The sequence below is a fragment of the Oncorhynchus gorbuscha genome, linkage group LG11 (assembly GCF_021184085.1).
Source record: "Oncorhynchus gorbuscha isolate QuinsamMale2020 ecotype Even-year linkage group LG11, OgorEven_v1.0, whole genome shotgun sequence".
Classification (NCBI taxonomy): Eukaryota; Metazoa; Chordata; class Actinopteri; order Salmoniformes; family Salmonidae; genus Oncorhynchus; species Oncorhynchus gorbuscha.
The window spans coordinates 31,569,049-31,585,250 of record NC_060183.1 but is presented as its reverse complement, the minus strand read 5'-3'; the positions used below and the strand labels follow the sequence as shown (position 1 = coordinate 31,585,250).

Sequence of the window (16,202 nt, the reverse complement as noted above, 5' to 3'; positions counted from 1 at the left end):
TTACATTTGCACACACTGTACATAGACTTTTCTATTGTGCCATTGACTGTATTTTTGTTTATCCCATGTGTAACTCTGCGTTATTGTTTTTGTCGCACTGCTTTGCTTTATCTTGGCCAGGTCGCAGTTGTAAATGCGAACTTGTTCTCAACTGGCCTACCAGGTTAAATAAAGGTAAAATAAAATAAATAAATGTCCAAATCAGGTAATTATGCCGCGTTTATGCCCTATTCGGAACTAGGAAACTCGGACATTTCCGAATTGCTAATAGGTTGTGGATAAACATATGCTGGCTTCACCCCTTAGCTTGTCGGATATTTCCGAGTTTCTTAGTTCTGACTAGCATATGAACGTGGCATTAGCCCCTATGTATCGTAGAAGAAGTCCTTTAATAAATTATTATCTTTCTTTTCCGGTTTCCGGTCGGCTCCCGCCCCACTCCGCCATCATGAAGTTGTGAACCAAAAAACGAATGAGACAGAAAGGGTAAAAAAGGAAAACAATTCATGAATAACATTTATGTAATGATAAAATATGGTCGAGAGTGGAGCAAATACCGGGGTCAGCTTTAAATTGATTAACTGTTTCCCAGTCGTAATCTTCTGATTACTGGTGAGAAGACCAGGTCGTTAGCATTTTGATTGACTGCCATAGCTAATGCTAGCTAAATCGTTTGCGAATAATGGAATATCAATGAAAACAATGTGGCTCGCTCGTGTTGAATAGAGCAGAAGAGGTAACGTTAGAAAAGCGACCAATATTTCCCACCCCGGGCCAGCTAGCTAGCTCTCCAGCTAGCTACAGTGGACCCCAAAAGCCACGGTAAGACATGTCATATAAGGCTAAGGTTAGCTCTCTTGTAACGTCTCAAATACTGTCGTTCATTGGCACTGTAGCAATCATTAGCTAGCAATGCCAGCAACAGCCGTTTCGGCGATGCAAGTACCCTGCTATTCTGCGGTATACTTTTATATTGAAGATTATGACTTTGCTCGTCAATACAATTTACACGGAACGTGCATTGATACAAATGGCACTCTGATTCAGCTGACGATAGCGAACAAATTACACCCCTTGTTTTTGCAATTCGGTGTCGTATTTCTTTGGGGAGGCGAAATGTAGTTAAAATGTTGCTCTCCTCCACTGAGTGTTAAGGGGCCGTATTAAAACGGCAACGCCTTAAAGTGCAACTGAAGGCAATAAACAACTTATCTGATAGAAAATGGCCTATGTGGCATTGATATGGGTCAAACATTTGTAATGGTGTCAAAATTTACTACAAAGTGTAAATAAGATAACTCTGTTCATAAAGTCTGTCTCGTCCAAAACTGAGTTTTGTGAGTTCATCATGACTTACTTGAGGGTTGGGTTTTGATTTTGACAGTACTCCATTGTCTGCTAACATGGGATACACACCTGCAGATATTGTGCTTATGGGTGCCTAACTTTGTCTGAAAAGGGGGGGGGGGTTAGTGGTGCATTTTAAAAATCATGTTCCTGCAATTCTACACTCCTAACAGGGGGATCCATATTTATAAACAAAACACAACCATTGCTCTAAGATTTTGCCACAAATGATTTTTTAAGTGTTTTAATGACTAATCTACACCCTTCCCTGAAAATCCCACCCATAGTGATTGATTGCCAGATTTGAAACTCTACCAGTGTTGTGACTCACAAATATCTTGCTTCTCCCCTGACAATTGCTATTTCATTCTTAAAACCACACATTTTGACCAAAGATGGCGTAACAGTCGGACATGTAATTTGTCTTTGTCTTATCCCGTGTAAATAGACAGTTCATATATATTTTAATCTCACTTTTTATCTACGAACTAAATATACTTTCCTGCAACCCGCCTCACCCAATGTCGTACGGATCTGATATTTATATTCCTTATAACTGGAACTTCCATCAGGAGCTAGCCAGCTAACTAGCTATTAGTCTTTGTTAGCCATGGCTAGCGGTCTTCACCTTTTTAGCAAGGACACCAGCCAGCTTTAGCTCAGACAATACCTGCCAGTCTGCCGAGCACGGTATCAATCCAGAGAATATCGGACTGCTTCTCTCTACCACATCACCGGATTCCTGCTGCTCTGGTTCACTACACCAGCTCATCGCAGCTAGCTAGCTGCATCCGAGTGGCTACTGTTAGCTAACGACCCTGTCCCGAAGCAAGCGCCAGTTAGCCTTGAGCTAGCCTTGAGCTAGGCCCGAATACCAGCTATTTCTAGGGCTACAATACCTCTTTTGCCAATTGGCCTGAACCCTTTATTGTTGACATGGTGCCCTGCCGATCCATCACAAGCGGTCTGTTGACGTAATCGTCCGATGTGGTCTCAACAGGATTTTCTGTTGCGATGTCGCCGAAGACCCATCTGCAAGCCCTGGCCCGCTAGCTCTCTACTACGCCTAGCGTCGTAGTGACTACCGAACGGCTCCCTGACTCACCAATTGCTGCTCTATGATCACTCAGCTACACAGCTGATGCCCCCTGGATTGTTTCAATAACACGGTACCTCATTTTGTTTACCTGGCGGTCCCAGCCTCGAACTCCGGTCCTGTATGTACCCAACTGACCCGCTCTGCCCATTCATCGCCAAATACCCGTTGTTGTCTTAGCTCTCCTGATCAACACCTGTGATTTGTTTTATGCCTCTGTAATGTCAATATGCCTTGTCTACTGCTGTCTCAGCAAGTTCTTGTTTTATTTCACTGTAGAGCCCTCTGTCCAGCTCAAAATGCCTTACATAGCTCTTTTGTCCCACCCCACACACATGCGGAGACCTCACCTTACTTAACTGGTGCCTCCAGAGATGCAACCTCACTGTCACTCAAAGCCTAAGTTTACCTCTGTGGTACTCACATCCTACTATACCCTTGTCTGTACATTATGCCATAAATCTATTCTACCACACCCAGAAATCTGCTTCTTTTATTCTCTGTTCCCAACGCACTAGACGGCCAGTTCTTATAGCCGTTAGCCGTACCCTTATCCTACACCACCTCTGATGTAGAGGTTAACCCAGGCCCGGTAGCTTCCAGTACCACACCTATTCCCCAGGCGCTTTCATTTGTTGACTTCTGTAACCGTAAAAGCCTTGGTTTCAAGCATGTTAACATCAGAAGCCTCCTCCCTAAGTTTGTTTTATTCACTGCTTTTAGCACCCTCTGCCATCCCTGATGTCCTAGCTGTGTCTGAATCCTGGCTTAGGAAGACCACCAAAAATTCAGAATTTCCATTCCCAACTACAACATTTTTAACCAAGATAGAATTTCCTAAGGGGGTGGAGTTGCAATATATTGCAGAGAGAGCCTGCAGAGTTCTGTCATGCTATCCAGGTCTGTGCCCAAACAGTTGGAGCATCTTCTTTTAAAAATCCACCTTTCTAAAATTAAGTCTCTAACAAGTGGCAACAGTGATAGACCCCCCCTCAGCCCCCAGCTGTGCCCTGGACACCATATGTGAATTGATGGGTCCACGGTCAAACGACCACCCCTCATCACTGTCAAACACTCCCTAAAACACTTCTGTGAGCAGGCCTTTAAAATCGACCTGGCCCGGGTATCCTGGAAGGATATTGACCTCATCCCGGCAATGGAGGATTCCTTGTTATTCTTTAAAAGGGCTTTCCTCACCATATTAAATAAGCATGCCCCATTCAAAAAATGTAGAACTAAGAACAGATATAGCCCGTGGTTCACTCCAGACCTGACTGCCCTTGACCAGCACAAAAACATCCTGTGGCATTCTGTATTAGCATCAAATAGTCCTTGCGATATGCACATTTTCAGGGAGGTTGGCAACCTATATACACAGGCAGTTAGGAAAGCAAGGGCTAGCTTTTTCAAACAGAAATGTTCTTCCTGTAGCACAAATTCCAAAAAGGTCTGGGACACTGTAAAGTCCATGGAGAATGAGAGCACATCCTCCCAGCTGCCCACTTGCACTGAGGCTAGGAAACACTGTCACCACCGATAAATCCACTATAATTGAGAATTTCAGTAAGCATTTTTCTATGGCTGGCCATGCCTTCCACCTGGCTACCACTACCCTGGCCAACAGCTCTGCACCCCCCGCAGCAACTTGCCCCCCGCGCTTCTCCTTCACCCAAATCCAGATAGCTGATGTCCTGAAAGAGCTGGAAAATCTGGACTCCTTCAAATCAGTTGGGCTAGACAGTCTGGACCCTCTCTTTCTAAAATGATCTGCCGTAATTATTGCAATTCCTATTACAAGCCTGTTCAACCTCTTTCGTATCGTCTGAGATCCCTAAAGATTGGAATGCTGCCGCGGTCATCCCCCTCTTCAAAGGGGGAGACACTCTAGACTAGAGGTCGACCGATTTAATCGGAATGGCTGATTTAATTAGGGCCGATTTCAAGTTTTCATAACAATCGGAAATCGGTATTTCTGTGCAGCAATTTTTTAAAATGTAATTTTAAAATATTTTTTTACACCTGTATTTAACTTGGCAAGTCAGTTAACCTCTCTGAACCACCCATCCCGGATCCGGTATAATTGTCATCAGCAACGCTGAATAGCATAGCGCCACAGTCAAATAATATTACTAGAAAATATGAATATTCATGAAATCACAAGTGCAATATTGCAAAACACAGCTTAGCTTTTTGTTAATCCATCCGTCGTCTCAGATTTTGAAATTATGCTTTACAGCGAAAGCAATACAAGAGTTTGTAAGTTTATCGATCGATCGCTCGACAAAACAAGTACGCTAAGCATCAGGTAACTTGGTCACGAAAATCAGAAAAGCAATCATATGAATCGTTTACCTTTTGATCTTCGGATGTTTTCACTCACGAGACTCCCAGTTGGACAACAAATGTTCCTTTTGTTCCATAGAGATTTTTTATATCCAAATACCTCCGTTAGTTTGGTGTGTTATGCCCAGGAATCCACCGGAAAGAGCGGTCACGACAACGCAGACAAAAATTCTAAATTATATCCATAATGTCCACAGAAATGTCAAATGTTTTTTATAATCAATCCTCAGGGTGTTTTTCAAATATCTATTCGATAATATATCAACCGGGACAGTTGGCTTTTCACTAGGACCGGGAGTAACAATGGCCGCCTTTCTCTTTTGCTCACAACTCACTCTGAGCCCCCACCTATCCACTTATGCAATGTGGTCGTTCACGGTCGTTCACAAAACTATGTGTAAAGGCTGTTGACACCTTAGGGAAGCCATAGAAAAAGGAATCTGGTTGATATCCCTTTAGATGGGCAATAGGTATGCATAACAACAGAGGGGTTTCAAAAACGGGGGCACTTCCTGATTGGATTTTCTTCTTTTCTATGACGTAACAAAAGGAATAATGTAGTAACCAAAAAAGTGTTAAACAAATCAAAATATATTTTAGATTCTTCCAAGTAGCCACCCTTAACAGCTTTGCACACTCTTGGCATTATCTCAACCAGCTTCATGAGGTAGTCACGTGGAATGCATTTCAATTAACAGGTGTGCCTTGTTAATGAATTTGTGGAATTTCTTTCCCCCTTAATGCGTTTGAGCCAATCAGTTGTGTTGTGACAAGGTAGGGTTGGTATACAGAAGACCCAGAGTTACCTCTGCTGCTGAGGGTATCTTTATTAGTTACCAGCCTCAGAAATTGCAGCGAAATAAACACTTTAGAGTTCAATTAACAGACACATCTGAACATCAACTGTTCAGAGGAGTCTGCGTGAGTCAGACCTTCATGGTCGAATTGCTGTTAAGAAACCACTAACGGACACCAATATGAAGGGACTTGCTTGGGCCAAGGAACACGATCAATGGACATTAGACCGGAGGAAATCTGTCCTTTTGGTCCAAATTTGAGATTTTTGGTTCTAACCGCTGTGTCTTTGTGAGACGCAGATTAGGTGAACGGATGATCTCTGCATGTGTTCCCACCGTGAAGCAAAAATTAATTTGTCAAAAGTCGCAAAAGTAGTGTCTGTGGTTTAGACCGCCACAGTCCCTGGTCCCATAACAGATGTTCATGCAAACACATTGGGTTGAAAATATTGAAGTTACGGATGTTTTTTTTAATGTTCAGTCAATTCAAATGTAATAAATGGACCAAATAAAATGCGAAGAAATTGCTGTAGATTGTACAGAGGTCCCTGAACCAGAGCCATCTAATTAGGCTAGTCTCAACCAACAGTTGGTTTTATTCATGCACGTGCCATCGGGTGGAAGCTATTGAAGTAAAGGAATATATACTTTTTTGTATGGTTAGTCAAAGCATTAAAAAAAGACAAATATGATTGTAGAGGTCCCTGGAAATATTAGTTGGTTTGAGATGTTTGTCTTGTGGTTGCAAAGCTTTTAACCTAGTTAACACTACGTTTCAATTTAATTTTTAAGACGGCCCCTTAGTTGCAACTACACAGAATGAGCCATTGAAATTTAACTTTTTTATAAACCGAACAGCAAAAACAAGGTGTTATTGTTCGCTACCGTCAGTGGATTCAGAATAACATTTGTCATCCAGGTATGTTCAGTTTAGGAAGTATTGACGAGCATAGTTTTATATTAAAGATTAAGACTAACTACACTGCACTCCCAGCTAGCTAGATCGCTGTTGAATAAGCTTGCTGTCCTCAGGCTACTGTTGAGTGATCTGTTTGGCAGCTGTTATCAAGCCAGAGCCATCTAATTTAGCTAGCATATATTTACATGTGATTGGGTCGGATGGCTAGTACCAAGGGCTTGCGATCGGGATTGTATTGCATTTCTCTGTCGCTAGCTAGCTAAAATTAGTTGGCCAGAGAGCCTAATTTACCTGCCAAGTACAATGCAATCCCTCAGCTGTAAATACCAACAATATGTATTAGCTAGCGAACGCTAGTTAGCTGTGGCAGGTTAGCTTACTAGCTAGTGTTGGTTACAAGCATAGAGATTATGATGCACACCACCAATGCAGAAGTGAAATTGCTTAGACCCATTTCACCCACTCTTTCAATGGGGCCAGCTTTCTCCATTGTGTATGATAGCCAAATTTGAACTGTAGCTACCTATGGTCTGTAAATGTAATTAGGCTAGCTACAGTTCCTTCAAAGTATTCACACCCCTCGACTTTTTCCACATTTTGTTACAGCTTGAACTTAAAATAGATACAATTTAGATGTCACTAGCCTACACACTAGCTCATGTCAGTGGATTTTATTTTTACAAATTAATTAAAAATAAAAAGCTGAAATGTCTCAAGTCAACTATTCAACACCTTTTTATAGAAAGCCTAAATAAGGTCAGGAGTACTAATTGGCTTAAGTTGCATGGACTCTGTGTGCAGGACTAGTATTGATCATAATTTTTGAATGACTACCTCATCTTTGTACCTGACACACAGAATTATCTGTAAGGTCCCTCAGTCGAGCAGTGAATTTTAAACACAGATTCAACCACAAAGACCAGGGAGGTTTTCCAATGCCTCGCAAAGAAGAGCACCTATTGGTAGCTGGGTAACAACATAAAAAAAATGAATATCCCTTTGAGCATGTTGGAGTTAATTACACTTTTGATGGAGTATCAATACACCCAGTCACTACAACGATACAGGTGTCCTTCCTAACTTAGTTGCCAGGGGAAGGAAACCGCTCAGGGATTTCACCATGAGGCCAATGGTGACGTTAAAACAATTAGTTTAATGGCTGTGAAAGAACTGATTGTGGATCAACAATGTTTTAGCTAAGCCACAATACTAACCTTTAACGAGAGAGTGATAAGGAAGTCAAAACAGAATACAAATATTCCAAAACATGCAACCTGTTTGCAACAAGGCACTAAAGTAAAACTTTTAAAAATGTGGCAAAGCAATTTAACTTTTTGTGCTGAATACAATGTGTTATGTTTGAGGCAAATCCAACAATGCATCACTGAGTACCACTCTATATATTTACAAGCATGGTGGTGGATGCATCATGTTATGGCTATGCTTGTTATTGGCAAGAACTAGGGTTTAAGATGAAAAGAAGTGGATTTGAGCCAAACACAGGCAAATAAAGACACTGAGACAAGTTCTCCTTTCAGCAGGACAATAACCTAAAAGACTAGGCCAAACATTGAAGTTGCTTACCGAGACGACATTGAATGTTCTCGAGTGGTCTAGTTACAGTTTTGACTTTAAATTGGCTTGACAATCTATGGAGAGTCTGTCTAGCAATGCTCAACAACCAACTTGACAGATCTTTAAGAATTTAGAAAATAATAAATGGGTAAATGATGCACAATCGGGGTGTGGAAAGCTCTTAGACTTTCCCAGAAAGACTCGCTGCCAAAGGGGACTCTAACATGTATTGACTCAGGGGTGTGAGTACTTATGTAAATTAGATATTTCTGTATTTGATTTTAAAGGAATGTGGAAAAACTAATTAAAGCATGTTTTCACTCATTATGAGGTATTGTCTGTAGATGTGGCGGCAGGTAGCCTAGTGGTTAGAGTATTGGGCCAGTGACCGAAAGGTTGCTAGATCGAATTCCCAAGCTGACAAGGTAAAAATCTGTCGTTCTGCACCTGAACAAGGCAGTTAGCCCACTGTTCCTAGGCCGTCATTGTAAATACTATTGTGTTAACTGACTTGCCCAGTTAAACTAAAAACATTTAAAGTTTTATTTATAGAACAATGGTGGAATGAGTCAATGGGTATGAATACTTTCTGAAAGCACTGAATCTTGTTAGCTAGCCAGCTAGACTTCTCCTTTTTATAGGGAACCTAGAGACTTCCGTATTGTTGGACTGCCTTCAATTCATGGCCACAGGATTTTTTTGTTTGTTGCTGAATCATTGTAAGAGACAAGAGCCTGACAAAAATAAATGTCCTCCCACTGTCAACGTGTTGGTTTTCAGCAAACTTAACCTCTCTGGGATATGGCCAAAAGCCAGCCAGTGAAGAGCGTCAAATTCAAATTAATTACTATAAAATCAAACTTTCATGAAATCACACATGTAAGATACCTAATTTAAAGCTACACGTGTTGTGAATCCAGCCAACATGTCAGATTTCAAAAAGGCTTTTCGTTGAAAGCAAACGATGCTATTATCTGAGGGTAGCACCTCTGTAAACAAAGAACATATTTCAACTCTGCAGGCTCGACACAAAGCAGAAATAAAAATATAAATCATGCCTTACCTTTGACAAGCTTCTTTTGTTGGCACTCCAATATGTCCCATAAACATCACACATGGTCCCTTTGTTCAATTAATTCCGTCCTATAATATATATATATATATATCCAAAATGTACATTTATTTGGCGCGTTTGATCCAGAAAAACACTGGTTCCCACTTGCGCAATGTGACTACAAAAAATCTCAAGTTACCTGTAAACTTTGCCAAAACATTTCAAACTACTTTTGTAATACCACTTCAATTATTTTTTAAAGTAAATAATCGATAAAATGGAAGACTGACTGATCTGTGTTTCAATACAGGAGGAAAACAAACTGACGCTACCTTTCTGGTCACGCGCCACTATCTAACAGTACACTTGAAGTGACCCTTGTTTTGAACAGGGCTACTTCATTACACAAAGGAAAAACCTCAACTAATTTCTAAAGACTGTTGACATCCAGTGGAAACGGTAGGAACTGCAAGAAGGTCCCTTAGTAATCTGGATTCCCAATGAAATCCCATTGAAAAGAGTGACCTCAAAAAATAAAAATCTGAATGGTTTTTCCTCTGGGTTTCGCCTGCTACATAAGTTCTATTATACTCACAGACATGATTCAAACAGTTTTAGGAACTTCAGTGTTTTCTATCCAACTCTACTAATAATATGCATATCTTCTGAGGATGAGTAGCAGGCAGTTGAATTTGGGCATGCATTCCATTCGGATGTGAAAATACTGCCCCCTGTCATCAAGAAGTTAACACGTGTAAATATTTGAACATAAGATTCAACAACTGAGACATAAACTGAACAAGTTCCACAGACATGTGACAAACAGAAATTGAATAATGTGTCCCTAAACAAAGGGGGGGTCAAAAGTGAGTGTCAATGCAGCTGGTGACCACACCAGATACTAAGTACTACAGTGCGTCTCCTCACGGACTGCACCAGATTTGCCAGTTCTTGTTGTGAGATGTTACCCCGCTCTTCCACCAAGGCACCTGCAACTTCCCGGACATTTCTGGGGGGAATGGCCCTAGCCCTCACCCTCCAATCCAACAGGTCCCAGATGTGCTCAATGGGATTGAGGAGATTGAGGTCCAGTTTCTTCGCTGGCAATGGCAGAACACTGACATTCCTGTCTTGCAGGAAATGGTGCCCAGAACGAGCAGTATGGCTGGTGGCACTGTCATGCTTGAGGGTCATGTCAGGATGAGCTTGCAGGAAGGGTACCACGAGGGTGGAGGATGTCTTCCCTGTAACGCACAGCGTTGCGATTGTCTGCAATGACGACAAGCTCTGTCCGACGATGCTGTGACCCACGGCCCCAGACCATGATGGACTCTCCACCTCCAAATCAATCCCGCTCCAGAGTACATGCCTAGCTGTAACGCTCATTCCTTCGACGATAAACGCAAATCTGACCATCACCCCTGGTGAGACAAAACCGTGACTCGTCGGTGAGGAGCACTTTTTGCCAGTCCCATCTGGTCCAGCGACAGTTGGTTTGTGCCCATAGGCGACAGTGAAGTCTGGTGAGGACCTGCCTTACAACAGACCTACACGCCCTCAGTCCAGCCTCTCTCAGCCTATTGCGGACAGTCTGAGCACTGATGGAGGGATTGTGCGTTCCTGGTGTAACTTGGGCAGTTGTTGCCATCCTGTACCTGTCCTGTAGGTGTGATGTTCGGATGTACCGATCCTTTGCAGGTTTTACACATGGTCTGCCACTGCGAGGACGATCAGCTGTCTGTCCTGTCACCCTGTAGCGCTGTCTTAGGCATCTCACAGTACGGACATTGCAATTTTTTGCCCTGGCCACATCTGCAGTCCTCATTCCTCCTTGCAGCATATCTAAAGCACGTTCACACAGATGATCAGGGACCCTGGGCATCTTCTTTTGCTGTTTTCAGTCAGTTGAAAGTAGAGTTTGACTGATCATGATTTTTCAACGCAGATACCGATTATTGGAGGACCTAATAAGCCGATATCGATTTATCGGCCCTTTTTAAAAGAAATATATATATTTTTGTATCAATTTATTTAGAAAATGTATTTTATTTGTAATTATGACAATTACAACAATACTGAATGAACACTTATTTTAACTTAATATAATGTGTCAATAAAATCAATTTAGCCTGAAATAAATAATGAAACGTTCCATTTGGTTTAAATAAATCAAAAACAGTGTTGGAGAAGAATGTAAAAGTGCAATATGTGCCATGTAAGAAAGCTAATTTTAAGTTCCTTGCTCAGAACATGAGAACATATGAAAGCTGGTGGTTCCTTTTTAATGAGTCTTCAATATTCCCAGGTATGAAGTTTTAGGTTGTAGTTATTATAGAAATGTTGGACTATTTCTCTCTACCATTTGGATTTCATATACTGTTGACTATTGGATGTTCTTATAGGCACTTTAGTATTGTCAGTGTAACAGTATAGCTTCCGTCCCTCTACTCGCTCCTCCCTGGGCTCGAACCAGGAACACAACAACAGCAGCCACACTCGAAGCAGCGTTACCAATGCAGAGCAATGGAAAACCACAACTAGTCTCAGCGAGTGACTTTTGAAACGCTATTAGCGCACACCCCGCTAACTTGCTAGCCATTTCACATTGGTTACACCAGCCTCATCTCGGGAGTTGATAGGCTTGAAGTCATAAACAGTGCAATGCTTGACGCACAACAAAGAGCTGCTGGCAAAACGCACGAAAGTGCTGTTTGGATGAATGCTTACGAGCCTGCTGCTGCCTACCACCGCTCAGTCAGACTGCTCTATCAAATCATAGACTTAGTTATAACATAACACACAGAAATACGAGCCTTAGGTCATTAATATAGTCGAGTCCGGAAACTATCATCTCGAAAACAAGACGTTTATTATTTCAGTGAAATACGGAACCATTCCGTATTTCATCTAAGGGGTGGCATCCATTAGTCTCAATATTGCTGTTACATTGCACAACCTTCAATGTTATGTCATGATTTACGTAAAATTCAGGCAAATTAGGCGGCCCAAACTGTTGCATATACACTGACTCTGCGTGCAATGAACACAAGAGAAGTGACACAATTTCACCTGGTTAATATTTCCTGCTAACCTGGATCTCTTATAGCTAAATATGCAGGTTTAAAAATATATACTTGTGTATTGATTTTAAGAAAGGCATTGATGTTCATGGTTAGGTACACATTGGAGCAACAATACGCACCGCATCGATTATATGCAACGCAGGACACGCTAGATAAATTCGTAATATCATCAACCATGTGTAGTTAACTAGTGATTGATTTGTATTTTATAAGAAGTTTAATGCTAGCTAGCAACTTACCTTGGCTTACTGCATTCGCCTCACAGGCTGTCTCCTCTTGGAGTGCAATGAAAGGCAGGTGGTTAAAGCATTGGACTAGTTAACCGTAAGGTTGCAAGTTCAAATCCCTGAGCTGACAAGGTGAAAATCTGTCGTTCTGTCCCTGAACGAGGCAGTTAACCCACCTTTCCTAGGCCGTCATTGAAAATAAGAATGTTAACTGATTTGCCTAGTTAAATAAAGATTAAATAAAGGTGTAAAAAAATAATAATAATTGGTTAAATCGGTGTCCAAAAATACCTATTTCCGATTGTTATGAAAACTTGAAATTTGCCCTAATTAATCGGCCGACCTCTAGTTGAAAGGCCTCTTTAGTGTCCTAAATTTTCATAACTGTGACCTTAATTGCCTACCTTCTACAAGCTGTTAGTGTCTTAACGACCGCTCCACGTTCATTAATTGTTAATGGTTCATTGAACAAGCATGGGAAACTGTGTTTAAACCCTTTACCATGAAGATCTGTAAAGTTATTTGTGTTTTTACAAGTTATCTTTGAAAGACAGGGTTTTGATAAAGGGAGGTTTATTAGACAGATAAATAGTCATTGAAAAACAAGGACTAAAAGAGATCTGCAACTGCTGTGTGTTCGATTTATGGTGTAAGAATTGTAAAAATGCATGCAGACCTAGCCATCTTGTTACAGTGCCATCAGAAAGTTCACACCCTTTGACTGGGATTAAAATGGATTTAATTGTCATTTTTTCAACAATGAAAATAATCTAATGTCAAAGTGGAGAAAATGTCTAACATTTGTAAAAAATAAGATCTAGATTAGATCAGTATTCAACCCCCTGAGTCAATGCATGTTAGAATCACCTTTGGCAGAAATTACAACTGTAAGTTTTTCCAGATAAGTCTCTAAGAGCTTTCCACACCTGGATTGTGAAACATTCGCCATTTTTATGATTTTCAAAATACTTCAAGCTCTGTAATATTGGTTGTATGTCATTGTTAGTGTTGGGTTCTAATTTTAAAGTAAAGACCGTAAAGACAACACTAGATGGCAATTTTCAGGCCTTGCCATTGATTTTCAAGTCAAAACTGTAATTTTGAACTCGGGAACAGTTACTGTCCTCTTGGTAAGCAACTCCAGTGTATATTTGGGCTTGTGTTGTAAGATCATTGTCCTGCTGAAGGGGGAATTCATCTCCCATTGTCTGGTGGAAAGCAGACTGAACTCAGTTTTCCTCTAGGATTTTGCCTGTGCTTAGCTCCATACCATTTAAAAAAAATGTTTTTATCCTGAACTCCCCATTCCTTAACAATTACAAGCATACCCACAACCAATTTGTAAGTCGCTCTGGATAAGAGCGTCTGCTAAATGACTTAAATGTAATGTAAATGTAACATGATGCAGCCACCACAATGCTTGAAAATGTGGACAGTGGTACTCAGTAATGTGTTGGATTTGCCCCGAACATTACACTTTGTATTTTGGACTTAAAGTTGAATGCTTTGCCAGTTTATTATGTGACTTGTTAAGCAAATGTTTACTCCTGAATTTATTTAGGCTATCCATAACCAACGTTTTGAATATTTAATGACTGAAGACATTTGAGCTTTTATTTTTAATACAATTTAAAAACAAATCTGAATTCCACTTTGACATTGTGGGGTATTGTGTATAGTCCAGTGACACAATCTCAATGTAATATTTTTATTCCGGCTCTAACACAACAACATTTAGAAAAAGTCAATGGGTGTTAATAGTTCCTTAAGTCACTGTGTGGTCTTGTATCTAAAATGTTTCTTGTTTATAATCTCCAACATCAAATTGTGTCCTCATGACATGCAGGTGTGGCTAATATCAAATTCCTCTTGTATTCATGTTTGCCCACAGATTTGTCTTTGGTGGGGTGCAGGCATGCACCCAAATTAGCAACTGGGATGCCATTGCCAACACCAACATGAACATATTCGATTGAAAACAATTGAAGGATTTTGGCGTTGGGCAACAGAGCTAGGAAGGGGCAACCCCATCCTTCATAATGGTAGGGGAAACACTGTATTAACCTAAATGCATTTCACCAAAACACATGCTCCTGAAATGATTTAGATGTGTGTAGTATTATTATTCATTGTAGCACACAAGTTAATATTTTGTATTTCCTTCATCCTATACCTGTTGTGGTTGAATGCAAGAAATGGACTGTGGCTGACCTGGGTTCAATTTCACATTGGTCTATTATCCTATTTGTTTTCTTCTTTCAAATACTCTGAGCATTTTATTTGATTGGGCCTGTCTGCCTGGAGTGACAGAAATGGGTTGGTTAGTTTTTTCACTTTTGGGACTGTTGTGGATAATTTTACACAAGGAAACTCGAAGTCAATCTTAAATGAATCATTGTTTGCCAGTTCACTGGAGAGGTTCCAACAAACTAAATGCACCATAGTGAACGTCTGTCAGAAGCACTAATGGGGCAGTCCCATTTGTTTTCTCTTATATACTGAAGACAAGTCATATTTGCATGATTTTAGCTTATTCATTAATCGTTAACATTTGCTTCATTCATGTGACCAACCAATACTGGGTCATGCGTGTGACAGACCAATACCTCACGAGGCTTCTTTAAGCTGACACCTTGAAACTGAGATCTCAAAACAAGGGTCTGGGTGTACTGCCAAATTGAAAATACTGATAGTGAGGGTTTGTTCAGTCAGTCACTTGCATGAACACAAACTGTTATTAGAAAAACATAACATTTTCCATCACAGGACTATTCCGTAGACGGTTTGGTTGTTTATAGCAACAACCGACACGTGGGGCATAACAGCCAGAGTTAGATGGTTGACGATGTAAACTATATTTAGTCCAAATGTTTATTGAAAACAAATAGGTTGTTGAATTGTTGGTTAGCTTGCAAATTTGAACCATATTTGCAACGACATGAAAGCAGTCAAAACATCTCAGAACAAGACTAGCTGAAACAAAACACCTATGATTCCCCACATCGCAGCTTCTTGTCATTGTTGCAATCTGACTGTTCAGACTCATAACAAAGCACAGTTTCTTGCCACATTGATGCGAGTGGATAAGTTGTGATGTTGTCAAGCCAACCCATCTATTGGTTCCACAGGGATTGACAAAGGTCTGAAAGGCACTCACCCAACGAGCAAGTCTAGGTTTTTTTTGGTTGCCTGAAGATTAAGATTGGGGCGGCAGGAAGCCTATTGGATAAGAGCATTGGGCCAGTAACCAAAAGGTCACTGGTTCGAATCGCTGAAACAAGGTGAAAAATGCCCTTGAGCTATGCACATAACCCTAATTGATCCTGTAAGTCACTTTGGATAGGAGTGTCTGCTAAATGACTCGGAGGTATAAAAAAAAATTAACGCAGCGATGGGACAAGACTGTAACTACCAATTTAGAATTAACGAAATTGGGGAGAAAAAGTGGTAAAAATACATTACCAAACAAAAATCAGCGCAACATGCAACAATTTCTACAATTTTACTGTTAGAGTTTATATAAGGAAATCAGTCAATTTAAATAAATGAATTAGGCCCAAATGTATGGATTTTACGTAACTGGGAATACAGATATGAATCTGTCACAGATACTTAAAAAAAAAAAAGGTTGGTGCGTGGGATCAGAAAACCACTCAGTATCTGGTGCAACACATCTCCTTTGCATAGAGTTGATCAGGCTGTTGATTGCTGCCTGTGGAATGTTGTCCCACTCAATGGCTGTGCGAAGTTGCTGGTTGTTG

General features: G+C 40.7%; 1 protein-coding gene across 1 annotated transcript in view; it reads left to right on the top strand.

The window, feature by feature from the left end:
* The first annotated feature begins 374 nt into the window (after positions 1-374).
* Positions 375-16,202, top strand: part of taok2b (TAO kinase 2b) — a 66,569-nt gene continuing 50,741 nt past the window's right edge. Inside the window, 2 exon segments of the mRNA XM_046369394.1 lie at positions 375-486; positions 14,333-14,483. Of these exon segments, the coding sequence (XP_046225350.1) occupies positions 14,481-14,483 (3 nt within the window). The 5' untranslated portion in view covers positions 375-486; positions 14,333-14,480.